Source organism: Coregonus lavaretus, assembly GCF_964263955.1.
Source record: "Coregonus lavaretus genome assembly, chromosome: 1".
NCBI lineage: Eukaryota > Metazoa > Chordata > Actinopteri > Salmoniformes > Salmonidae > Coregonus > Coregonus lavaretus.
The window spans coordinates 4,649,225-4,675,020 of NC_139988.1; the positions used below are offsets into that span (position 1 = coordinate 4,649,225).

A 25,796-nucleotide genomic window follows, 5' to 3' on the forward strand; every position below is an offset into this window, starting at 1 on the left:
CATTTTAGTCATTTTAGCAGACGCTCTTATCCAGAGCGACTTACAGGATTAATTAGGGTTAAGTGCCTTGCTCAAGGGCACGTCGACAGATTTTTCACCTAGTCGGCTCGGGGATTAGAACCAGCGACCTTTCGGTTACTGGCACAACGCTCTTAACCACCAAGCTACCTACCTAGTTTCTGGGAAACAGATTAAGTATTGGGCCTAGTCCTGTCCGGACTACAAAACACCTTCAATGGAGATTCTAGGAACTAGGATTAATCTGTGTTCAGGAAACTGTCCCTTACTGTTTATCATTAGACATAGGTCTAGTAGATCATATGATTTGTAGGTCCCAAAGCCCTGGTTACCTTCTGTTCCTCTAACACCTCTTGGATCGATGACTTAGGCCAGGACTCTTCTATTCCGGTCCTGGGGGGCGAAACACGTCTGGTTTTCAACCTCTCCTTCTAATCAGGGACTGATTGAGACCTGGCACACCAGGTGTGTGCAATTAACTACCAGGTAGAAACAAAAACCAGAAGTGTTTCAGCCCTCCAGGACCGGAGTTAAAGAGCCCTGACTTGAGCCTGTCTGCAATGCTTCCAGAGGACTACGCCACCATGCTCTGCTGTATCATGATAAGGGTTGAAGGTTTCTGTTGCCTCAGCATAAAGACAAGCTGTTTAACAAGTATCATCCCTTTAGCCTCAGCTCTTGCATCGATTTAAAGCTTATTAAGCTGACTAAAACAAACCATGACAGACACAAGATAAAGGCCTAATTAGTGGAAATTGTGGACTGAGGAGTCAGACAATTCAGGGGTTCAGCTAAGGACAGTGCCTGCTTAGTTTCAATCACTTATTAGGCCTGAAAACTAGGTCTTTGTCACATAAATGACCAAATGAATAGGGCTAAGAAATGTTTTCACTATTTAAAAGAAGCTAAACCCATTTGACTGTCTTCACCAAGGCCTAGACTCTTTTGGTGTTTGTTTTATTGTTCAGGCCTAGGCTACTACTTCAAGTTATTCAGTGGGTTAACCTGAACCACAATGTGTTTTTAAAACATGACCTTTGCCTTTGGAATGTAGCCTTAACAAGTTAAGCAAGTTCTGAGGTAAAGACTGCTCTGAGGAAGGAGGCCATTATGCAACAGTTAGGCCTACTACAATCAATATTCGTATGAAGACTTCTGGGCGAACTCTGATCAATAGAGACTGACTTGAGTTAAGGTCTAGGTGGATGGATCTTGATGAACGGCAATATAAACATTAGCACTGATTATACAGTAAAACACTTAAAATCACAGTGCAGTAAATCCAATATCAATCAGATCCAATCCACTCATGTCACTATTTTTATTTTGTGTTAAACAATTCTTTATCTTAACTCTGCATTGTTAGAAAAGGATCTGTAAGAAAGCATTTCACTGTTAGTCTACACCTGTTGTTTTACAAAGAATGTGACTAATAAAAATATATTTTATTTTTACATTCCAGGTCTTCAGATGAAATAAACATTTGACCAAAGATACGCTAGCCATCTTTATTTTCTACACATCCATTTAAAAATTCATCGGAATAAATAAGCTACCTCAGTAAATAATCAATTGATTCTGCATTTGAAATCTGAACTCGTGCCAAAGATATTAATCATCCAGTCGCAGTTATTCAAACCAAATCCACCCTGAAGTTACTAGTAGGCTAGACGTCTCTCTGACCGCACCTGTCTTTATCATCTGTCCTGAAGGAAGGCCTTCCCACTGTATGGCTTCGGATAGCTTAGAGGCATCCTCCTCCTCCTCCTCATCTTCATCTTCATAGGATCTCTAGTTCACTGTCAGCTCCAGCGTTTACTCCTTTGAAATCACTGTTTCTGTGCCCCACAAAAATGAAAATAATGTTTAGAGTAAAGATGACTTCGATATCCTGATTTAAAAGATGTTATATTATTACCTTTTATATTTTTATCAATCTCAGGATATGCTATTGAACATTGGAGGACACAGATACTGGGATGTCAAATTGGGTAAATGCCACAGCCCTGACGTTGATTGGTGTTCTTTCCACCTTTTTTTCTTTCTTACTCATTCTCTCTCTGACCAGTTTTTCTCTTCTCTCACTCACACTCTCTGTCCCTCTCTCTCTCTCTGACCATTCTCTCACTCTGACCAGTTTTTCTCTGACCAGTTTCTTTCTCTCTGACCAGCTTCTCTCTCTCGCTCTCTCTCTCTCTCTCTCTCTCTCTCGCTCTCTCGCTCTCTCGCTCTCTCGCTCTCTCGCTCTCTCGCTCTCTCGCTCTCTCTCTCGCTCTCTCGCTCTCTCTGACCAGTTTCTCTCGCTCTTTCTGTCTCTCTCTCTGACCAGTTTCTCTCTCTCTTTCTTTGTCAGATTCTCTCCCTCTCTCTTGTCTTTTTCTCTCTCTGACCAGTCTCTCTCATGAGACTCTGTCCAGACTCTCCTCAGCACTGTTTCACTCACACCATGAGTGTGTTGATGTTTTCCTCATTGCTCTGTCTCCCCCCTCTCCCACCCCCCTCTCACCTGTGATCTATTAACACTTTGACCTGGGGTCAGGTGCTGGCCGGGATGATAGCCCAACCTGCTTTTCTCTCTGAGTATACTATCTTTGCTCTGGACCAATCAAAACCATCCCCCAAAGCACCTCAAGCGCAGGTCTCTCAGGTAGCCAGTGCGGTGAGTTCGGTTCGCCCCCTGCCCTCACACCCACCCCTGCCTCCTCTCCTCCTCCTGCCTCCTCTCCTCCTCCTGCCCCCCTCGTTCTTCCCTCGCTCGAGGGTAGAGGTGATGTCTGGCCTGCTGTATATACAGTGCATTCTGAAAGTATTCAGACCCCTTCCCTTTTTCCACATTTTGTTACGTTACAGCCTTATTCTAAAATGGATTAAATACAATTTTTCCCTTATCAATCTACACACAATACCTCATAATGACAAAGCGAAAACAGGTTTTTATAAATGTTTGCAAATGTATTAAAAATATGAAACATAACTATTCAGACCCTTTGCTATGAGACATGGAATTCAGCTCAGGTGCATCCTATTTCCATTGATCATCCTTGAGATGTTTCTACAACTAGATTGGAGTCCACCTGTGGTAAATTCAATTGATTGGACATGATTTGGAAAGGCACACACCTGTCTATATAAAGGTCCCACAGTTGACCGTGCATGTCAGAGCAAAAACCAAGTCAAGAGCTCAGAGAAAGGATTGTGTCAAGGCACAGATCTGGGGAAGGGTACCAAAATAGGTCTGCAGCATTGAAGGTCCCCAAGAACACAGTGGCCTCCAGCATTCTTAAATGGAAGAAGTTTGGAACCACCAAGACTTCCTAGAGCTGGCCCCCCAGCCAAACTGAGCAATCGGGGGAGAAGGGCCTTGGTCAGGGAGGTGACCAAGAACCCGATGGTCACTCTGACAGAGCTCTAGAGTTCCTCTGTGGAGATGGGAGAACCTTCCAGAAGGACAACCATCTCTGCAGCACTCCACCAATCAGGCCTTTATGGTAGAGTGGCCAGACGGAAGCCACTCCTCAGTAAAAGGCACATGACAGCCTGCTTGAACTTTGCCAAAAGGCACCTAAAGGACTCTCAGACCATGAGAAACAAGATTCTCTGGTCTGATGAAACCAAGATTGAACTCTTTGGCCTGAATGCCAAGCGTTACGTCTGGAGGAAACCAGGCACCGCTCATCACCTGGCCAATACCATCCCTACGGTGAAGCATGATGGTGGCAGCATCACGCTGTGGGGATGTTTTACAGCGGCAGGGACTGGGAGACTAAACTTGTTTTTGCTTTGTCATTGTGGGGTATTTTGTGTAGATGAGATTTTTATAACAAATATTTAATCCATTTTAGAATAAGGCTGTAATGTAACAAAATGTGGAAAAAAGTGAAGGGGTCTGAATACTTTCCCGAATGCACTTTAACCAGTAAAGACTGCTTGCACCCTGCTCTCTCTCTCTCTCTCTTCCCGATCCGTTTTCTTTGGAGTTTGTAACTTGAAGGTATCTTACCACCTCCTAACCTTGCATCTAATCCCTTGGGAGTGATTGGCTTGTAAATGTGACTGTTGGGATAGAAGCTTCTGCATTGTGCATTGTGCATTCTGCCAGTTTGTTATCATCCAATACCCTATCCTTCAGTTATGTTGTCTAGGAGTTGACAGAAATGAATTTCCCCCTTTATCTTTAGGTATCCTTTACAGTTGCTTGCCCCTGAAACCCTACCGACCTCCTGTATATAGTTGACTATATATTTTATTCCCTTCCTAGCTCCATCTTCCTACCCCAAAAGTCTTCTGTTTGTTTGTAGAGTTTATAGTCATGCGATGTGCCTCCGGACCTTCTCGACTTAGCTTGCATAGTTGAAGCTCTTCCTAGAGCCATGAAATTTATTTATTTGGTTTTATACATATTTTTATACCTATTGTTTTGGTCAAACAAACAGCCCATCAAACAATACCATACCCCTCAGGTGTTAGGGTGAACTAGAAGAATGCACTCCTCACTCGTCCGCACTCCTCCCCATTTCATCTATTAAAATACCATCGGAAAGTGCCACACAATCTCATGCTCTTAGAATAGATAGTTGTCCCCTGAACTATTTAGCTAGCCAGCAGGGTTGGGGTTGACATTCCAGTTTACTTCCTGAATTGGAATTGACCCCACCCTGGTTACTAGACTAGGCTATAGGCTAGATTGACCCCACCCTGGTAACTAGACTAGGCTATAGGCTAGATTGACCCCATCCTGGTAACTAGACTAGGCTATAGGCTAGCTTGACCCCACCCTGGTAACTAGACTAGGCTATAGGCTAGATTGACCCCACCCTGGTAACTAGACTAGGCTATAGGCTAGATTGACCCCATCCTGGTAACTAGACTAGGCTATAGGCTAGCTTGACCCCACCCTGGTAACTAGACTAGGCTATAGGCTAGCTTGACCCCACCCTGGTAACTAGACTAGGCTATAGGCTAGATTGACCCCATCCTGGTAACTAGACTAGGCTACCGGCTAGATTGACCCCACCCTGGTAACTAGACTAGGCTATAGGTTAGATTGACCCCACCCTGGTAAATAGACTAGGCTATAGGCTAGCTTGACCCCACCCTGGTAACTAGACTAGGCTATAGGCTAGATTGACCCCACCCTGGTAACTAGACTAGGCTACCGGCTAGATTGACCCCACCCTGGTAAATAGACTAGGCTATAGGCTAGCTTGACCCCACCCTGGTAACTAGACTAGGCTACCGGCTAGATTGACCCCATCCTGGTTACTAGACTAGGCTAGATTGACCCCACCCTGGTTACTAGACTAGGCTACCGGCTAGATTGACACTACCCTGGTTAACCAGTTAACAAGTGGTCCGAACCATCCAGGCTACACCGCTAACGGTCACAACAACAATACTAGACTAGGACATGTCACTACTACGCTCCAGCTAGCCTACAATAACATCCTGCTGCAGTGACCCACATGTACAGCAATGCCAAGCCTTTGACCTTTGACCTCTTCAGCTGCTGGCTCCTAATTGAGTTTGACTGTTTGTTTGTTATGACTTCATGGCTGCTGAGTAGGAAAATGGCTACCACTTGTAGTTCTATTTTAACCCCTCTCTGTTCTGTTACTGTACGTGTAAACTACAGTAGAGCGATGCCTTCTATGTTGTAGTTTAACCCCTCTGTTTTCTCCAAGTTTGCATGAGGGTACCCAACTACAGTACCCATAAGCCCCTGCATTGCTCCTGTCCTAGCAATACTAATGTTCAGAGCTATGTTAGATGACTCTGTTAATATTGCTTGATCCTATACAGAGTAATCAGGGCCTAGCAGTGCACGCTGGCTGAGTGTGGGACATATGGAAGACTAACAGGTCCAGGTACCAGGGCTGCGTCTGACATGGCACCCTATTCCCTGTTCTACTTTAGACCATGTCCCCTATATAGTGCACTACTTTAGACCATGTCCCCTATATAGTGCACTACTTTAGACCATGTCCCCTATATAGTGCACTACTTTAGACCATGGCCCCTATATAGTGCACTACTTTAGACCATGGCCCCTATGTAGTGCACTATCTAGGGAATAGGCTGCTTGGCCTGGTCCAAGTAGTGCACTATCTAGGGAATAGTGTGCCATTTCAGACACAGCCCTGGTTAACCCCTGGCTAAGGTTGTTCTAACCTCCTCTTTCTCTCCTGCCTTAGAGAGGCACCACAGGATCACCCAGAGGAAGCATCAATGGAGACGGGAGGGCTTCTCCTCAGGCAAGTTCTTACCTCATCCTCCTAACATCTTCCTTTTTACCTTCCCCTTTAAATGTGGCTATTGTTATATCCTGATTTCTGAACAGGTAATAAAGCAACTAAGAATGAACGTTAAGATGCTATGCCAGTTAATCATCTGCAGAGATAATGGAAGATAGTCTAACAGAATCCTTTGTCCTTTAACCCTCATTCTTATCCCATGTCTCTACCTAAGGCTGTCTATGTACATTTACATGCATTTCAGTTCAATGTAGTTGACTGTCATGGAAATAAATGAAGTAATACACTCCACTGTCCTGTCAGTAGTACACTCCACTGTCCTGTCAGTAGTACACTCCACTGTCCTGTCAGTAGTACACTCCACTGTCCTGTCAGTAGTACACTCCACTGTCCTGTCAGTAATACACTCCACTGTCCTGTCAGTAGTACACTCCACTGTCCTGTCAGTAGTACACTCCACTGTCCTGTCAGTAGTACACTCCACTGTCCTGTCAGTAATACACTCCACTGTCCTGTCAGTAGTACACTCCACTGTCCTGTCAGTAGTACACTCCACTGTCCTGTCAGTAGTACACTCCACTGTCCTGTCAGTAGTACACTCCACTGTCCTGTCAGTAGTACACTCCACTGTCCTGTCAGTAATACACTCCACTGTCCTGTCAGTAGTACACTCCACTGTCCTGTCAGTAATACACTCCACTGTCCTGTCAGTAATACACTCCACTGTCCTGTCCATCCCCAAACAGGGAGAGGAGTCCCAGTCGTTTACCCAGAAGCTCCGTGTCCCCTCTGTGGAGTCTCTCCTCCTCCGCGGTGCTAGCCGTGCCGAGGGCCTCTTCCGTTCCCCATCCAAAGAAAGCTTGAACCGCAGCCCCTCTCTCAACTCCCTCACCCCCCTGGGGGAAAATGTGCCCCTGGTCTCCCCCTCTGCCGTCCCTCCCACCCCAGCCTACGATCCTCCGTCAGACATTGAGAGCGAGGCAGAGGAGTCGTATGGTAGCCCTGAGTGCCTGTCTGCCCTGTCTAAAGAACAGCTGATCCATCGGCTACACAGGGTGGAGAAGAGCCTGGGGAACTACAGAGGGAAATACGCTGAGGTGGGGGTCATATACTCTGAGTTGGCTTGTAGAAATTAGTCTCACAAGAAATCAAAGTGTAATAACTATGCAATCATTAAGTAATTACCGTTTCAGCAAGTCATGATTTACCAGTCACTATGATCTGGAGCAGGGAGTTAGCCTGCTGTATGTCTATAATACAGCTCTATGATGTACCAGTCACTATGATCTGGAGTAGGGAGTTAGCCTGCTGTATGTCTATAATACAGCTCTATGATGTACCAGTCACTATGATCTGGAGTAGGGAGTTAGCCTGCTGTATGTCTATAATACAGCTCTATGATGTACCAGTCACTATGATCTGGAGCAGGGAGTTAGCCTGCTGTATGTCTATAATACAGCTCTATGATGTACCAGTCACTATGATCTGGAGCAGGGAGTTAGCCTGCTGTATGTCTATAATAAAGCTCTATGATGTACCAGTCACAATGATCTGGAGTAGGGAGTTAGCCTGCTGTATGTCTATAATACAGCTCTATGATGTATCAGTCACTATGATCAGTCCTCTCGCTCTCATCCAGTCTGTCTCTAATACGGATGACTAGAGTAGGGACTTGGCCTGCTATGCATACATGTCCATGTGTAATGTGGACAGCTATATTTGATTTACCTTTCTAACCATTGTCTTTATCTCTCCATCGGCTTCTCTCTCTCTCCCCCCCATCGGCTTCTCTCTCTCTCTCCCCCCCATCGGCTTCTCTCTCTCTCTCCCTCCATCGGCTTCTCTCTCTCTCTCCCTCCATCGGCTTCTCTCTCTCTCTCTCCCCCCCATCGGCTTCTCTCTCTCTCTCCCCTCCATCGGCTTCTCTCTCTCTCTCTCCCCCCCATCGGCTTCTCTCTCTCTCTCTCCCCCCATCGGCTTCTCTCTCTCTCTCTCCCCTCCATCGGCTTCTCTCTCTCTCTCTCCCCCCCATCGGCTTCTCTCTCTCTCTCCCCCCCATCGGCTTCTCTCTCTCTCTCCCTCCATCGGCTTCTCTCTCTCTCTCCCTCCATCGGCTTCTCTCTCTCTCTCCCTCCATCGGCTTCTCTCTCTCTCTCCCTCCATCGGCTTCTCTCTCTCTCTCCCCCCATCGGCTTCTCTCTCTCTCTCTCCCTCCATCGGCTTCTCTCTCTCTCTCTCCCCTCCATCGGCTTCTCTCTCTCTCTCTCCCCTCCATCGGCTTCTCTCTCTCTCTCTCTCTCTCTCTCTCCCCCCCATCGGCTTCTCTCTCTCTCTCCCCCCATCGGCTTCTCTCTCTCTCTCCCCCCATCGGCTTCTCTCTCTCTCTCTCTCTCTCTCTCTCCCCCCCATCGGCTTCTCTCTCTCTCTCCCCCCCATCGGCTTCTCTCTCTCTCTCCCCCCATCGGCTTCTCTCTCTCTCTCCCTCCATCGGCTTCTCTCTCTCCCTCCATCGGCTTCTCTCTCTCTCTCCCTCCATCGGCTTCTCTCTCTCTCTCTCCCCATCGGCTTCTCTCTCTCTCTCTCTCCCCATCGGCTTCTCTCTCTCTCTCTCTCCCCATCGGCCTCTCTCTCTCGCTCTCTCTCTCTCTCTCTCTCTCTCTCTCTCTCTCCCCATCGGCTTCTCTCTCTCTCTCTCTCCCCATCGGCTTCTCTCTCTCTCTCTCTCTCCCCATCGGCCTCTCTCTCTCGCTCTCTCTCTCTCTCTCTCTCTCTCTCTCTCTCCCTCCATCGGCTTCTCTCTCTCTCTCTCCCCTCCATCGGCTTCTCTCTCTCTCTCTCCCCCCCATCGGCTTCTCTCTCTCTCTCCCCCCATCGGCTTCTCTCTCTCTCTCCCCCCATCGGCTTCTCTCTCTCTCTCCCTCCATCGGCTTCTCTCTCTCTCTCCCTCCATCGGCTTCTCTCTCTCTCTCCCTCCATCGGCTTCTCTCTCTCTCTCCCTCCATCGGCTTCTCTCTCTCTCTCCCTCCATCGGCTTCTCTCTCTCTCTCCCCATCGGCTTCTCTCTCTCTCTCTCTCCCCATCGGCTTCTCTCTCTCTCTCTCTCCCCATCGGCTTCTCTCTCTCTCTCTCTCCCCATCGGCCTCTCTCTCTCGCTCTCTCTCTCTCTCTCTCTCTCTCTCTCCATCGGCTTCTGTCTCTCTCCTTCCATTGGCTTCTCTCTCTCTCTCTCTCTCTCTCTCTCTCTCTCTCTCTCTCTCCATCGGCTTCTTTCTCTCACTCTCTCCCTCCATTGGCTTCTCTGTCTCTCTCTCTCCTCCCCACAGTTGGTCACTACCTACAGAACAGTACAGAGAGAGAAAGAGAAAAGCCAGGTAATTTTCCTAAACCACCTCAACACCAGATTACATATAATGATGCTCTGTACTATCGGAGGATGGATAAACACTTCTATCCTCACTCACTGAATGCTTTTCATTAACTAAAGTGATGTGGTCTTTTCTGCTTTTCTCCTCAGGCCATTCTCAGCCAGAGTCAAGACAAAGCTCTCCGTAGGATAGGGGAGTTGAAAGAGGTAGGAGTAGGATAATCATCTGTCTCTGAAAAATACCTGCAAAATGTCTAACTCTATCAAAGTACTGTATATGGGGTCTTATTTTAGTCCAAAGGCACTCTGTTATTACCCATTACTCTCTCTGACCTGAACTCAAAAGATTTTAGGATAAAGACCACCCCTGAGTCACAGCAGTAGAGTTGGAACTCCTGAATTCTTTATCGGTCATGACCAAAAAAACAGGAGCTGAGCTAATGGAAGGAAGACAGGAGGAGGAGGTCAGCTAAGCCAAGGAAAGAGAGGAAGGAGTGGTAGGGAAGGGAGAAAACTGCATACTTTATTATCAGAACAAGATAAGGCATTGTAGGTGACTTGTTTGAACTTTTGATGTGTTCAGGATGTAATTTACTGAGACATTTGTAATGAATAAACCTTGCCCTGCTTGAAATGGTGTAGTGTGACCTACATGTAGGAAGTATAGGATCACTAGTCTTCTCTGGCTCTGAACCATAATAGTGTTTGATAAGGCCATCGGTGTGAGCAAGGCAATGCACATAACTACTTATCTTGATCTCATAATGAGTAGTTATTTGGGATGTAAGGTGTTATTGTAGATCAGTGATTCTGTGAGCAGTCCGACGGCAGTGTAGTCAATCACAAACTATTTCCTGTACAGTATGTAGAAAGTATAGAAGTAGGAGTCTCTGCTGTGAACTTTGAGTATGACCTGTTCCTCCCCAGGAGCTGCAGGTGGACCAGCAGACTAAGAAGCACCTTCAGGAGGAGTTTGATGCTGCCCTGGAGGAGAAGGACCAGATGATTACTGTGCTTCAGACACAGGTGGGTGTTTATAAGTCTACAAAACATTAAGAACACCTGCTCTTTCCATGACATACACTGACCAGGTGAATCCAGGTGAAAGCTATGATCCGTTATTGATGTCACTTGTTAAATCCACTTCAGTCAGTGTAGATGAAGGGGAGGAGGATCTTGAAGGATTGAGACATACTAAACTTTTGACTACTTTAATACACATACAGTGCATTGGGAAAGTATTCAGACCCCTTGACTTTTTCCACATTTTGTTACGTTACAGCCTTATATATATATATATTTATTTTTTATTCTCATCAATCTACACACAATACCTCATAATGACAAAGAAAAAACAGGCTTTTAGACATTTTAGCAAATGTAAAAAAAAAAAAAAAAATTACATTTACATAAGTATTCAGACCCTTTACTCAGTACTTTGTTGAAGAACCTTTGGCAGCGATTAAAGCCTCAAGTCTTCTTAGGTATGATGCTACAAGCTTGGCACACCTGTATTTGGGGAGTTTCTCCCATTCTTCTCTGCAGATCCTCTCAAGCTCTGTCAGGTTGGATGGGGAGCGTCGCTGCACAGCTATTTTCAGGTCTCAATCGGGTTCAAGTCCGGGCTCTGGCTGGGCCACTCAAGGACATTCAGAGACTTGTCCCGAAGCCACTCCTGCGTTGTCTTGGCTGTATGCTTAGGGTCGTTGTCCTGTTGGAAGGTGAACCTTTGCCCCAGTCTGAGGTCCTGAGCGCTCTGGAGCAGGTTTTCATCAAGGATCTCTCTGTACTTTTCCCCGTTCATCTTTCCCTCGTTCCTGACTAGTCTCCCAGTCCCTGCCGCTGTAAAACATCCCCACAGCGTGATGCTGCCACCATCATGCTTCACCGTAGGGATGGTATTGGCCAGGTGATGAGCAGTGCCTGGTTTCCTCCAAACGTGACGCTTGGCATTCAGGCCAAAGAGTTCAATCTTGGTTTCATCAGACCAGAGAATCTTGTTTCTCATGGTCTGAGTCCTTTAGGTGCCTTTTGGCAAACTCCAAGCAGGCTGTCATGTGCCTTTTACTGAGGAGTGGCTTCCGTCTGGCCACTCTACCATAAAGGCCTGATTGGTGGAGTGCTGCAGAGATGGTTGACCTTCTGAAAGGTTCTCCCATCTCCACAGAGGAACTCTAGAGCTCTGTCAGAGTGACCATCGGGTTCTTGGTCACCTCCCTGACCAAGGCCCTTCTCCCTCGATTGCTCAGTTTGGCCGGGCGGCCAGCTCTAGGAAGAGTCTTGGTGGTTCCAAACTTCTTCCATTTAAGAATGATGTAGGCCACTGTGTTCTTGGGGACCTTCAATGCTGCAGAAATTTTTTGGTACCCTTCCCCAGATCTGTGCCTCGACACAATCCTGTCTCGGAGCTCTATGGACAATTCCTTCGACCTCGTGGCTTGGTTTTTGTTCTGACGTGCACTGTCAACTGTGGGACCTTATATAGACAGGTGTGTGCCTTTCCAAATCATGTCCAATCAATTGAATTTACCACAGGTGGACTCCAATCAAGTTGTAGAAACATCTCAAGGATGATCAATGGAAACAGGATGCACCTGAGCTCAATTTCTAGTCTCATAGCAAAGGGTCTGAATACTTATATAAATAAGGTATGTCTGTTTTTTATTTTTTATATATTTGCTAAAAATTCGAAACACCTGTTCGCTTTATCATTATGGAGTATTGTGTGTAGATAGGTGAGGAAAAGCATTTATTTAATACATCTTAGAATAAGGCTGTAACGTAACAAAATGTGGAAAAGGTCAAGGGATCTGAATACTTTCCGAATGCACTGTAAGTGAATTTGTCCCAATACATTTAGTCCCCTAAAATGGGTGGACTATGTACAAAATGTGCTGTAATTTCTAAATGGTTCACCCGATATGGATGAAAATACCCTAAACTTAAAGCTGACAGTCTGCATTTTAACCTCATTGTATCATATGAAAGTGCTGGAGTACAGAGCTAAAACAAGCAAAGAATGTCACTGCCCCAATACTTTTGGAGTTCACTGCATTTCTACAATTGATATGAAATAAAATAACATTTTTGTGTTTCAATGGGTGTATGTTAAACGCTGGCAGAATAATGTTGATTGTGTTGAATAATGTGTGGTCACTAGCCTGTGTTGCTCTGTGTTTTGACTGTGGTCCCTCCTCTGCCAGGTGGCCCTGATGAAGAAGCGTCTGAACGGGGTCCCTGGGGGAGCTGTGGCCCCTGAGGTTGAACACCCTCTCCAGGCTGAAGATAACTCAGCGTCTGCCCCACAGAGCCCCTCCACAGACACAGGTACCATACAGTACAGACACTATGCTGACCCACACCCCTGATGATGATGATGATGATGATTGACAGTAGCAGACCTGGATGCTAATAATGTCTGCTGCAATGGAAGCAACCGAATAGTGCCCAAGGAGCCAACCAGCCCGTCTGGCACTCTTGGCAGGCTCAACCAAACACTCAAGTTTTTGGATTTCAAATACTATTTTTGGACCAAGGTCCGAGTAATGTAGTGTTGAAATGTTTATCACAGAGCTGTTTGTCGTTTATCGAGTTTATAAAACTACAACAACAACACCAAGCCTCCGTCATAGTCAGTACTCCCTTTTTCTGACTGAGCCGCGTTACCTCTTCTAAACAGCAGAGGGCAGCGCTGACCCATCTACAATCATGGAGGTGTTTCAGAAGGTGACACGCCAGGAGAATCTGCTCCAGAAGTGTAAGGAGCTGCTGAGGACACACAAGGAGCGCAACGCCCAGCTTACCAGCGACAACAACACTCTGCAGGAGCAGCTGCAGGAGAGACTGCAGGACCTGGAGAAAACCAAGGTGTGTTAACCAATGTCAGTGGAAGCTGGTGGAGGGAGAAATGGAGAGGATGTACTGTGATAGTACTTCATGAAATGGAACATGAAAATAAAAGTTGTATGATCATAAATTAGCATTATTGCATTCCAGTCATTACAGTTAGCCATTTGGTTTAACCATCACATCCAACTTCTGATAAACCTTTTCTGGAAAGATAGTCTAAGCTTCACCCAATTTTAGACGACCATTTTACATATAGCCACCACAGAAATGTCCGTCTGTACTTTAGAGCGCTGTAGTTATGGCTGAAGATGAGACGGTCTACTGAGTCAAACACAGAATCCAACAGAACATTGTTGTATGGTCTGAAGGGTAACACCATGTACACTACCAGTCAAAAGTTTTAGAACACCTACTCATTCAAGGGTTTTTCTTTATTTTGACTGTTTTCTACAGTGTAGAATAATAGTGAAGACATCAAAACTATGAAATAACACATATGGAATCATGTAGTAACCAAAAAAGTGTTAAACAAATCAAAATATATTTGAGATTCTTCAAATAGCCACCCTTTGCCTTGATGACAACTTTGCACACTCTTGGCATTCTCTCAACCAGCTTCATGAAGTAGTCACCAGGAATGAATTTTAATTAACAGGTGTTAATTTGTGGAATTTCTTTCCTTAATGCGTTTGAGCCAATCAGTTGTGTTGTGACAAGGTGGGGGAGGGGGTGGGGGGGGGGTATACAGAATATAGCCCTATTTGGTAAAAGACCAAGTCCATAATATGGCAAGAACAGCTCAAATAAGCAAAGAGAAACGACAGTCCATCATTACTTTAAGACATAAAGGACCGTCAATACGGAACATTTCAAGAACTTTGAAAGTTTCTTCAAGTGCAGTCACAAAAACCATCAAGCGCTATGATGAAACTGGCTCTCATGAGGACCGCCACAGGAATGGAAGACCCAGAGTTACCTCTGCTGCAGAGGATAAGTTCATTAGAGTTACCAGCCTTAGAAATTGCAGCCCGTATAAATGCTTCACAGAGTTAAAGTAACAGACACATCTCAACATCAATTGTTCAGAGGAGACTATGTGAATCAGGCCTTCATGGTCGAATTGTTGCGAAGAAACCACTACTAAAGGACACCAATAATAAGAAGAGACTTGCTTGGGCCAAGAAACACGAGCAATGGACATTAGCCCAGTGGAAATGTGTCCTTTGGTCTGGAGTCCAAATTTGAGATTTTTGGTTCCAACCGTTGTCTTTGTGAGACATGGTGTGGGTGAACGGATGATCTCCACATGTGTATTTCCCACCGTAAAGCATGGAGGAGGAGGTGTTATGGTGTGGGGGTGCTTTGCTGGTGACACTATCTGTGATCTATTTAGAATTCAAGGCACACTTAACCAGCATGGCTACCACAGCATTCTGCAGCGATACGCCATCCCATCTGGTTTGGGCTTAGTGGGACTATATAATTTGTTTTTTAACAGGACAATGACCCAACACACCTCCATGCTGTGTAGGGGCTATTTTACCAAGAAGGAGAGTGATGGAGTGCTGTATCAGATGACCTGGCCTCCACAATCCCCCGACCTCAACCAAATTGAGATGGTTTAGGATGAGTCGGACCGCAGAGTGAAGGAAAAGCAGCCAACAAGTGCTCAGCATATGTGGGAACTCCTTCAAGACTGTTGTAAAAGCATTCCTGGTGAATCTGGTTGAGAGAATGCCAAGAGTGTGCAAAGCTGTCATCAAGGCAAAGGGTGGCTATTTGAAGAATCTCAAATATAAAATATATTTTGAATTAACACTTTTTTGTTTACAACATGATTCCGTATGTGTTAGTTCATAGTTTTGATGTCTTCACTATTATTCTACAATGTAGAAAATAGTAAAAATAAAGAAAAACCCTTGAATGAGTAGGTGTTCTAAAACTTTTGCACTGTTATACATCACCCAAAGGAGTCTTCATGGTTTAGTGATGATCTGTGGTATCACTATAAATCTCTGACATATGAACGCATGCTGTACACACACACACTCTATCTCTAGGACAGAGAGTGCATCCCAAACTGCATCCTTTTCCCTACATAGTGCACTACTTTTCGACCAGAACCCTGTGATGTAATGTATTGTGTTGTGTTGGATTTGCCCCAAATATAACGCTTTGTCTTCTGGACAAAAAGTTAATTGCTTTGCCCAATTTTTTGGCAGTATTACTTCATTGCCTTGTTTTAAACAGGATGCATGTTTTGGAAAACATGTTTATTCTGTACAGGCTTCCTTCTGTTCCCTCTGTTAGTATCGTGGAGTAACTACAATGTTGATGATCCATCCTCAGTTTTCTCCTATCACAGCCATTAAACTCTGGAGCTGTTTTAAAGTCACCATTGGCCTTATGGTGAAATCCCTGAGCGGTTTCCTTCCTCTCCGGCAACTGAGTTAGAAAGGACGCCTTTATCTTTGTAGTGACTGGGTGTATTGATACACCATCCAAAGTGTAATTAATAACTTCACCATGCTCAAAGGGATATTCAATGTCTGCTTTTTTTTATTTTTACCCATCAACCAATAGGTGCCTTTCTTTGCGGGGCACTGGAAAACCTCCCTGGCCTTTGTGGTTGAATCTGTGTTTGAAATGCACTGCTCGACTGAGGGACCTTACAGATAATTGGATGTGTAGTGTACAGAGATGAGGTAGTCATTCAAAAATCATGTTAAACACTATTGCACACAGTGATTCCATGCAACTTATGTGACTTAAGCACATTTTTACTCCTGAACTTATTTAGGCTTGCCATAACAAAGGGGTTGAATACTTATTGACTCAAGACATTTCAGCTTATCATTTTAAATAAATTTGTAAACAATTTTAAAAACATCATTCCACTTTGACATTATGGGGTATTGTGTGTAGGCCAGTGACCAAAATATCTAAATGTGATCCATTTAAAATTCAGGCTGTAACACAACAAAATGTGGAAAGAGTCAATGGGTGTGAATACTTTCTGAAGGCACTGTGTGTGTTCATGGTACAGGGCTGTGTGTTTGGATGGAGTCGGGGCTCTACAGGGCTGTGTGTTTGGATGGAGTCGGGGCTCTACAGTGCTGTGTGTTTGGATGGAGTCGGGGCTCTACAGGGCTGTGTGTTTGGATGGAGTCGGGGCTCTACAGGGCTGTGTGTTTGGATGGAGTCGGGGCTCTACAGGGCTGTGTGTTTGGATGGAGTCGGGGCTCTACAGGGCTGTGTGTTTGGACGGAGTCGGGGCTCTACAGGGCTGTGTGTTTGGATGGAGTCGGGGCTCTACAGGGCTGTGTGTTTGGATGGAGTCGGGGCTCTACAGTGCAACCATATGCTCCTAAATATTTTGCTGTGCAACCTGGAATTTTTAATTTGGGAGGACCAGTCCACCTACAAAAAAATCACCCATATAATAATTGTTGTAATGATTGTTGTAGAGAAAATAAAATGTTCTGGTGCTCCTAAAACCTGTATTTAGTCATTTCTGGTAATTCTAATCATTGAGACCACTAACATGATAATTAATTAATATTATCATTAATACCGCTAATATTGTAATTTTATACTGCCAATAATATCATTACTACCGCTAATAATATAATTAATAGCGCTAATATTTTTCATTGTGTTCCTAAATGTATTTGTGTGCTCCTACATTTTTCAACTTGGGAGCATCTTGTTAAAAATGTCAGCGTAGAGCCCTGGGAGTTACAGGATGCATACGTGTGTGTGTGTTGAACCTGGCCAGTGTCTGGGAACAGGGCCGTTCCTGTGACAGAAAGAGCCAGAGGTTAACAGGCACTCAGCTCTCCTAACCAGCATGGAGGGGCCTACACACACAGAAGCTATCTCCCAGGCCACCCGTTGACCTTCGGGATCTGGTATTTCCTATTTGTCTTATTGTATGTTGTCACATTAGTGTCATGGAGAGCTACAGCCCACTGCTGCTAAACCAACCGTATGTTGTCACAGTAGTGTCATAGAGAGCTACAGCCCACTGCTGCTAAACCAACCAACCGTATGTTGTCACATTAGTGTCATGGAGAGCTACAGCCAACTGCTGCTAAACCAACCGTATGTTGTCACATTAGTGTCATAGAGAGCTACAGCCCACTGCTGCTAAACCAACCGTATGTTGTCACAGTAGTGTCATAGAGAGCTACAGCCCACTGCTGCTAAACCAACCGTATGTTGTCACATTAGTGTCATAGAGAGCTACAGCCAACTGCTGCTAAATCAACCGTATGTTGTCACATTAGTGTCATAGAGAGCTACAGCCCACTGCTGCTAAACCAACCGTATGTTGTCACAGTAGTGTCATAGAGAGCTACAGCCCACTGCTGCTAAACCAACCGTATGTTGTCACATTAGTGTCATAGAGAGCTACAGCCAACTGCTGCTAAACCAACCAACCGTATGTTCTCACAGTAGTGTCATAGAGAGCTACAGCCCACTGCTGCTAAACCAACCGTATGTTGTCACAGTAGTGTCATAGAGAGCTGCAGCCAACTGCTGCTAAACCAACCAACTGTATGTTGTCACAGTAGTGTCATAGAGAGCTACAGCCCACTGCTGCTAAACCAACCATATGTTGTCATAGAGAGCTACAGCCCACTGCTGCTAAACCAACCGTATGTTGTCACATTAGTGTCATAAAGAGCTGCAGCCAACTGCTGCTAAACCAACCGTATGTTGTCACAGTAGTGTCATAGAGAGCTACAGCCCACTGCTGCTAAACCAACCAACCGTATGTTGTCACAGTAGTGTCATAGAGAGCTACAGCCCACTGCTGCTAAACCAACCAACCGTATGTTGTCACAGTAGTGTCATAGAGAGCTACAGCCCACTGCTGCTAAACCAACCGTATGTTGTCACAGTAGTGTCATAGAGAGCTACAGCCCACTGCTGCTAAACCAACCGTATGTTATCACAGTAGTGTCATAGAGAGCTACAGCCCACTGCTGCTAAACCAACCAACCGTATGTTGTCACAGTAGTGTCATAGAGAGCTACAGCCCACTGCTGCTAAACCAACCAACCGTATGTTGTCACAGTAGTGTCATAGAGAGCTACAGCCCACTGCTGCTAAACCAACCAACCGTATGTTGTCACAGTAGTGTCATAGAGAGCTACAGCCCACTGCTGCTAAACCAACCGTATGTTATCACAGTAGTGTCATAGAGAGCTACAGCCCACTGCTGCTAAACCAACCAACCGTATGTTGTCACAGTAGTGTCATAGAGAGCTACAGCCAACTGCTGCTAAACCAACCCGGGCTGTAATTTAGGTCTGTGTGTTGGTTTAGTTGGCCTCGTATGCAGCCTTTGTTGACGACCACCTTGTGGCTGTGGTGGCCGGGCCTCATGGGTGGTGAAGGCAGACTAGGGAGCAACTTTGAGAGTGGTGTGGTGCTGCATTGGCATCCGAAGAGCTCTTTTTCTGCCTGCCATGCGCAAACATTTTGGAACCTACAGTATCTTGGTCCTTCATTGATTTTATTTAACCTTTATCTAACCAGGAAAGTAGCCTGGTCCCAGAGCTGTTCGTGCAGTATAGCCAACGACCATAGGAGTTGGCTATACAACACAAACACAAATTGGACCAGGCTACCAGGAAAGAGCCTTGAGGTTCGTGACCTCTTACGAGGACAACCTGTGCAATAACCTGCGCAAGGTCCTGATGATTTAAACAATATGTTGTAAGAAAGGGTTCATTCATTTGTCTGAAATCTGATCTGATGTTTGTACCCCTGCTTAAAGGTTATGAGGGGTAGTTGGTTGTCTAAATTCAGGGCAGTGTTATTCACTACAGTGCCCTGACCTTAACTACGGTGGTTCTCCTGTTCCTTAACTACGGTGGTTCTCCTGTTCCTTAACTACAGTGGTTCTCCTGTTCCCTAACTACAGTGGTTCTCCTGTTTCTTTGATAACTTCCAGATGAATAAATGTTTAACTGTTAAAGATGGTCCATTAATCCTTACCCAAAGAGCACCTTCAATCTATGCTGTAGCGCTTCCCATCGTTTTTCTCCCCATTTCCCATTTATTAACAGCTCTCTCCTTCCGTCTCTGTCCTCAGTGACTTCACGGTTGCTTTGATACTGTTAGAGCACATGAACCCATTGTTGATGGATCTCTGTTTGTTCGTCTACAGGAGCTGCACACCACAGAGAAGACCAAGCTCATCACCCAGCTGCATGGTGCTGAGAACCTCATTCAACAGCTGGAGCAGGACAAGGTGACTGAAGAAGAGGGGTTCTTAAAGGGATAGATCGACTTACCTAGTCCTAGGGTGTTGAAAATGCTAGCCAGGAGATTCTGGATATTGCTAAGCCAGCTAACGAACTTAAAAAAACTGTTTGAATGAAACAACAGCATATGTAAGTCATAAATAAGCTAAAACTTCAATAAAAGTGAACTGTCCCTTTTTAAGGTTGGTCATATATCTTGATTTAAGTTGTTTTTAAGCTTCTGAGTCAGTGGAGGCTGGTGACACTTTAAATCAAAGGACAGGCTCATTGTAATGGAATGTTATAACAACACATGGAAACCATGTGTTTGATACCTTTCCATTAATTTATTTCCAGCCATTACAATCACCCCATCCTCCGATTTCTCCCTTCCTCTACCAGCCTCCACTGTTCTGGTCCTGACTTTGAGTGCCCCTAAAATGTCCTCCTCACTCCTGCAGTGATGTTTAGTGTGAATCCGTGAAATATAGACATGTTTGTGCTCTGCCACTGAGCGCGGAGACGTCAGAGACACTCCATCCACGTTTGTTACGCTTGACCCTTAACCTCTAGCTCTGCAGGAGAGGTGTGTGTTTGACCCCCAGCTCTGCGGGAGTAGAGACAGTCGCTCGTGAGGTCACTGAGGAATGTGGGTTAGAGTTAGAGGCGCAGCGTAACAGTCAGAAACAATTTAGGGGCCTGGGCTTTGTGGATTACTGGCAGACGTCTTAAATTATTTAGATAAATTCATGCCAACAATGAAAGGAGAGAGTTTGACACACATCCCAAAAAATAACAGAAGTCTCACAAATGTGCCCTGTCTGTTTCCTTGTCTTGTTTAGAGATGAAACCTGTCTGAATGGAAGTACACAATCATAACAGATTATAACTGATTGAATGCTTCACATGAATGCTTTCACTTTGGAAATAAGTGTTTTCATGAATGTGCTATCCTCTGAGATCACATCTGGTTGATATACAGCATGTATTATTTTAACCCAAAAGTCCAATTCAATCCAATCCTGGTTCTACTTTCAGGTCATGGTGATTGCAGAGACGAAGCGTCAGATGCATGAAACTCTGGAGATGAAGGAGGAGGAGATCGCCCAGCTCCGCTCCAGAAGCAAGATGGCCGCCGCCCAGAGAAAAGAACTGCAGGAGCAGAAGGAGAAGTCTGAGAAAGCTGGTCAGTGGATCTCCTCTCCTCTTCCTCTAGAACAGTGTGAATGTACAGTATCTAACTGAGGATGTGTGTTTGCACCTTCCTCCAGCGTTTGAGGAGCTGGAGAAGGCTCTGGCCGTGGCCCAGAGGGCTGAGGAGGCGCGGAGGCTGCTGCAGCTCCAGCTGCAGGAGCAGGTGAAGGAGGTGGAGAGGGCCGGGGAGGAGGAGAGGAGGAGTCTGCAGCAGGAGCTCACCAGGGTCAAGCAGGAGGTGGTCACCATCATGAAGGTGAGGCACATCTACTGTACATCTAAATACTAATGAAATACTCCTTCAGTACTTATGGAGTAAACGATCACTACTCACCCAGTACCAAGAGCAGGGTTGGGGTCAATTCACAAAGTTATCTAATGTCCTAATTGAAAGCATTGAAGCGAATTTAAATGGAATTGACCACAACCCTGACCAAGAGCTCTTTAGAACGGAGGAAAGCCATTAGTCAGTGAGTTACAGTATATTAACCAAGAGCTCTTTAGAACGGAGGAAAGCCATTAGTCAGTGAGTTACAGTATATTAACCAAGAGCTCTTTAGAACGGAGGAAAGCCATTAGTCAGTGAGTTACAGTATATTAACCAAGAGCTCTTTAGAACGGAGGAAAGCCATTAGTCAGTGAGTTACAGTATATTAACCAAGGGCTCTTTAGAACAGAGGAAAGCCATTAGTCACTGAGTTACAGTATATTAACCAAGAGCTCTTTAGAACAGAGGAAAGCCATTAGTCAGTGAGTTACAGTATATTAACCAAGAGCTCTTTAGAACAGAGGAAAGCCATTAGTCAGTGAGTTACAGTATATTAACCAAGAGCTCTTTAGAACAGAGGAAAGCCATTAGTCACTGAGTTACAGTATATTAACCAAGAGCTCTTTAGAACAGAGGAAAGCCATTAGTCAGTGAGTTACAGTATATTAACCAAGAGCTCTTTAGAACAGAGGAAAGCCATTAGTCAGTGAGTTATATTGTAATCAAACAATAAAAACAACCTCTGCTTAAATTGTATCGCACCAATTTGTTTCTTTTTGCCTATTCCCTATTAACTAGTTTATTTCCATTTTGATTATTATTAAAGGTTTGCCTCTTTTTCAACAATTTACAGCTCCGGTGCAAACATTTTGAGTTTACCCTTCCAGCCCAATTGTTGTTATCCTGTTACATGAGATGTTATCCTGTTACATGAAATATTATCCTGTTACATGAGATGTTATCTTGTTTACATGAGATGTTATCTTGTTTACATGAGATGTTATCCTGTTTTCATGAGATGTTATCCTGTTACATGAAATGTTATTCTGTTACACTCCATTTCACCTTCAAGACTTAGACTACGGAAACCACAGACAGCTACGTTTTTACTATTTGGACTTGAGAAGTATCTTAATTACCGTAGTGTGCACAAAGCATTTTAGTTTCCATGTTGAGATGCTTTTGTAACTCCCTCTCCAACACCAACTTTTCCTGAATCAACTCTGCTCCTAAACTTCATTGTGGAAGAACAATTATTTCCCCAGATTTTCTCATTCCTCTGGCTTTTTGTCAGGTATCAGGATACAGATTGCCATGTTCTTAGTAGTCCCACTGTACGTATCATCATGCATCACAGCACATTTAGGTTGAAAAGATTCACCTCTGTGGATAACAATATGATTCATACACATTGCGGTAGCCGTTAATCAAGAATAACCTAACACATATTTGACAAGGACATTAACATTCTCATACATTCTGGATATTCTCCAGGTAAAGTTAAATTTCCCTAGCCGGTACTCAAACAAAGACTAGTGTTTCCCTGTAGAGTTAGCATGGGCCAAGTGGCACCCAGGCTAGCAATTCAAAGCAGATCAGTATAATACCTGTTTTCAACTCTTTAGCTATGTAAACGAATGCGTTCCTAAGGCATGAAGGCATATAATCTCTTCAGCACAAACACTTTAGCAACATTTTTACAAACAAATGATGATCTGATTTACTACTACATATCAGCATGATATTCAGAGGATCCCTTTGGGAGTGTTTTTGGGGACCCATGGCCTTTGATGTTGCTAGCGCGATGCTCTATGACTCCTCCATTGCTGTCATATGAAGAAATACTATTGTGCTACTTTGTGTGTTGTAGAAATCCTCAGAGCAGAAGATGTCAGAGATGGACAAGCTACATAGTGAAGCACTGGCCAGTAAAGAACAGGAGCTCAACGCTCGAATCAACCAGGCCGTGGTAAGTTCATATCGCCCTCTCCACTTTCAAGTTGTCACATATACTGCAAAACAAACTCTGTTATAGTATTGACCAAAGTGTTTGAGCTGTACGTTTATATCAGGAGTTGGAGACCCTGTATTTGCGACCCTTTTGACTTGGCAGTGCCACGCCTGTTTTATTTATCAGTCACTAGGGTACCAGTGAGAATGATTTAGCTGGTCACGTTAGTTTAGTGTTGCATGGTATACTTAAACCTCTGTACTTTTTCAATACTAGAACATGAAAAATGGTTCGGTACTCAAATTGTAGTTACTTTTGGTACTTCAGTCTTTGAGAGAGGATCACGTCTGTCTGTCAGCGCAGCCACAGTCCTTATAGCACGAGAGCTCAGAGCCTGCTCCACTTACTCACTACTAGCTCTAGCCTGTCCTGAAGAACCACTGCACTCACTGGGAGTCTGGTCTGCATCATGTTAGCTCCCCACTCACTGGGAGTCTGGTCTGCATCATGTTAGCTCCCCACTCACTGGGAGTCTGGTCTGCATCATGTTAGCTCCCCACTCACTGGGAGTCTGGTCTGCATCATGTTAGCTCCCCACTCACTGGGAGTCTGGTCTGCATCATGTTAGCTCCCCACTCACTGGGAGTCTGGTCTGCATCATGTTAGCTCCCCACTCACTGGGAGTCTGGTCTGCATCATGTTAGCTCCCCACTCACTGGGAGTCTGGTCTGCATCATGTTAGCTCCCCACTCACTGGGAGTCTGGTCTGCATCATGTTAGCTCCCCACTCACTGGGAGTCTGGTCTGCATCATGTTAGCTCCCCACTCACTGGGAGTCTGGTCTGCATCATGTTAGCTCCCCACTCACTGGGAGTCTGGTCTGCATCATGTTAGCTCCCCACTCACTGGGAGTCTGGTCTGCATCATGTTAGCTCCCCACTCACTGGGAGTCTGGTCTGCATCATGTTACCTCCCCACTTGAATAATGCAACACGGTATGTAGACATTTTGCAACTGTTAATTACTAGGGCAGGAACGATACCAGTATCGCGATACTCGTTACTATCATGGCAAGGAAACCAAACCCGAAGAGGATTTAGCTTCTTTAGGAAAACAGCCCTAATGTTGGAAACAATCATTATGTTGTCATCCAGAGTCACATTCATTTACTTTCCAAGCTAAAGCACACAATATTTTACATACAGCAGGTTTTTAAAGGACCAAAGAGTTTTTTTTCTTTCTTAATTTTCTTAATTTTTGCCATCTTGTTTTCATTTTTGGCATGTGAAAAATATTACGATACTGGTATCGTTCCAGCCCTGTTTTAACTGTTCGCAAAACAATGTCCATTACAGGCTAGAACACTGCAAGAAGATACAAAACAATGTCCATTACAGGCTAGAACACTGCAAGAAGATACCGGTAGCTTTCAGCTGAAGCTAACATCAATTCACTTCCCTAGCACTACCCATAATGCATAATATGCTGATTTCAAAGCTGATTGTCACCAAAAACCATAGTTATTCCAAGAAACTTGATTCATTCACTTCGTCTCCCTGGCCTCACATCTCTTCTCTTTCTCACTGTGTGTGAATGAAGTCATTGGGTCTTAGAGACGGCGTGCACTTTTATGAAAAGAGAATGCTTCTTTTATTCAAATGTTATTGATCAGTACAATAAAATATGTCCCAAATGGAAGGGAAACAGTGTTTGTTTTCCATCTGTAACCCCATGCATTCACCTGTATTGTGAAAGGCCTAGGCTACATCTTGATTTACCCAGTTTATCAATAGAGATTATTATTATTATATTACCATTGTGTTGTTATGTAGTTAGATTAGTAAAAAGCTAAGTCAAATTGATTGTATAATTGGTTGGATCATGTCATTATCAGCACGCAGCCGATTGGTGTGACCAAATCATGTGCTGGTGCCAACAACTGAAAAAGTTAGTAGCACCAGTGGAAACAGTCTAGAACCCTGGATATATGTAGTTTGTGCATATTTCTACTTGTTGTTTCTAGTGCTGTTTTATTGTGAGAGCTCTGAGTAAGATTTCCAATGTATTTATTACATATGGAAAATAAACTTGAAACTTGAATTGTGTGTGTTTGGTGTAGGAGCAGTGCAAAGAGGAGCTGGCCCAGGCTGCCAAGGAGAAGGAGCAGCAGTCTGCTTTGGCCCTGAAAGACTCAGAGCTGCAGAAGGCTGCCAAGGAGAAGGAGCAGCAGTCTGCTCTGGCCCTGGAAGACTCAGAGCTGCAGAAGGCTGCCAAGGAGAAGGAGCAGCAGTCTGCTCTGGCCCTGGAAGACTCAGAGCTGCAGAAGGCTGCCAATGAGAAGGAGCAGCAGTCTGCTTTGGCCCTGGAAGACTCAGAGCTGCAGAAGGCTGCCAAGGAGAAGGAGCAGCAGTCTGCTCTGGCCCTGGAAGACTCAGAGCTGCAGAAGGCTGCCATAGAGACCGAGTCAGAGACCAATGAGATACGGCTGGAGCTGGAGACCGCCAGAACTGTAAGTCCTCCTGTTGAACGTTTGGTTCTCGTCCATGTTGGAGAGAAATATGATGCGCCATTAGGTTGAAGATCCAGGAAAATGGGTAATGAATACATTAAGACTAATGCATTATTGATATTCATAATTCAAATA

At 44.8% G+C, this 25,796-nt stretch overlaps 1 protein-coding gene across 1 annotated transcript in view; it reads left to right on the top strand.

Annotated features, from left to right (window-relative positions):
* The window catches only part of LOC311107081 (golgin subfamily A member 4-like), a 60,588-nt gene that overhangs the window by 2,456 nt on the left and 32,336 nt on the right, over positions 1–25,796 (top strand). Inside the window, exons 3-15 of the mRNA XM_084149546.1 lie at positions 2,558–2,677; positions 6,210–6,269; positions 7,016–7,366; positions 9,593–9,640; positions 9,784–9,840; positions 10,561–10,659; positions 12,837–12,960; positions 13,313–13,500; positions 19,664–19,747; positions 20,778–20,925; positions 21,011–21,189; positions 23,072–23,170; positions 25,272–25,661. Coding sequence (XP_084005672.1) covers positions 2,558–2,677; positions 6,210–6,269; positions 7,016–7,366; positions 9,593–9,640; positions 9,784–9,840; positions 10,561–10,659; positions 12,837–12,960; positions 13,313–13,500; positions 19,664–19,747; positions 20,778–20,925; positions 21,011–21,189; positions 23,072–23,170; positions 25,272–25,661 — 1,947 coding nt within the window. The remainder of the gene's footprint in view (positions 1–2,557; positions 2,678–6,209; positions 6,270–7,015; positions 7,367–9,592; positions 9,641–9,783; positions 9,841–10,560; positions 10,660–12,836; positions 12,961–13,312; positions 13,501–19,663; positions 19,748–20,777; positions 20,926–21,010; positions 21,190–23,071; positions 23,171–25,271; positions 25,662–25,796) is intronic.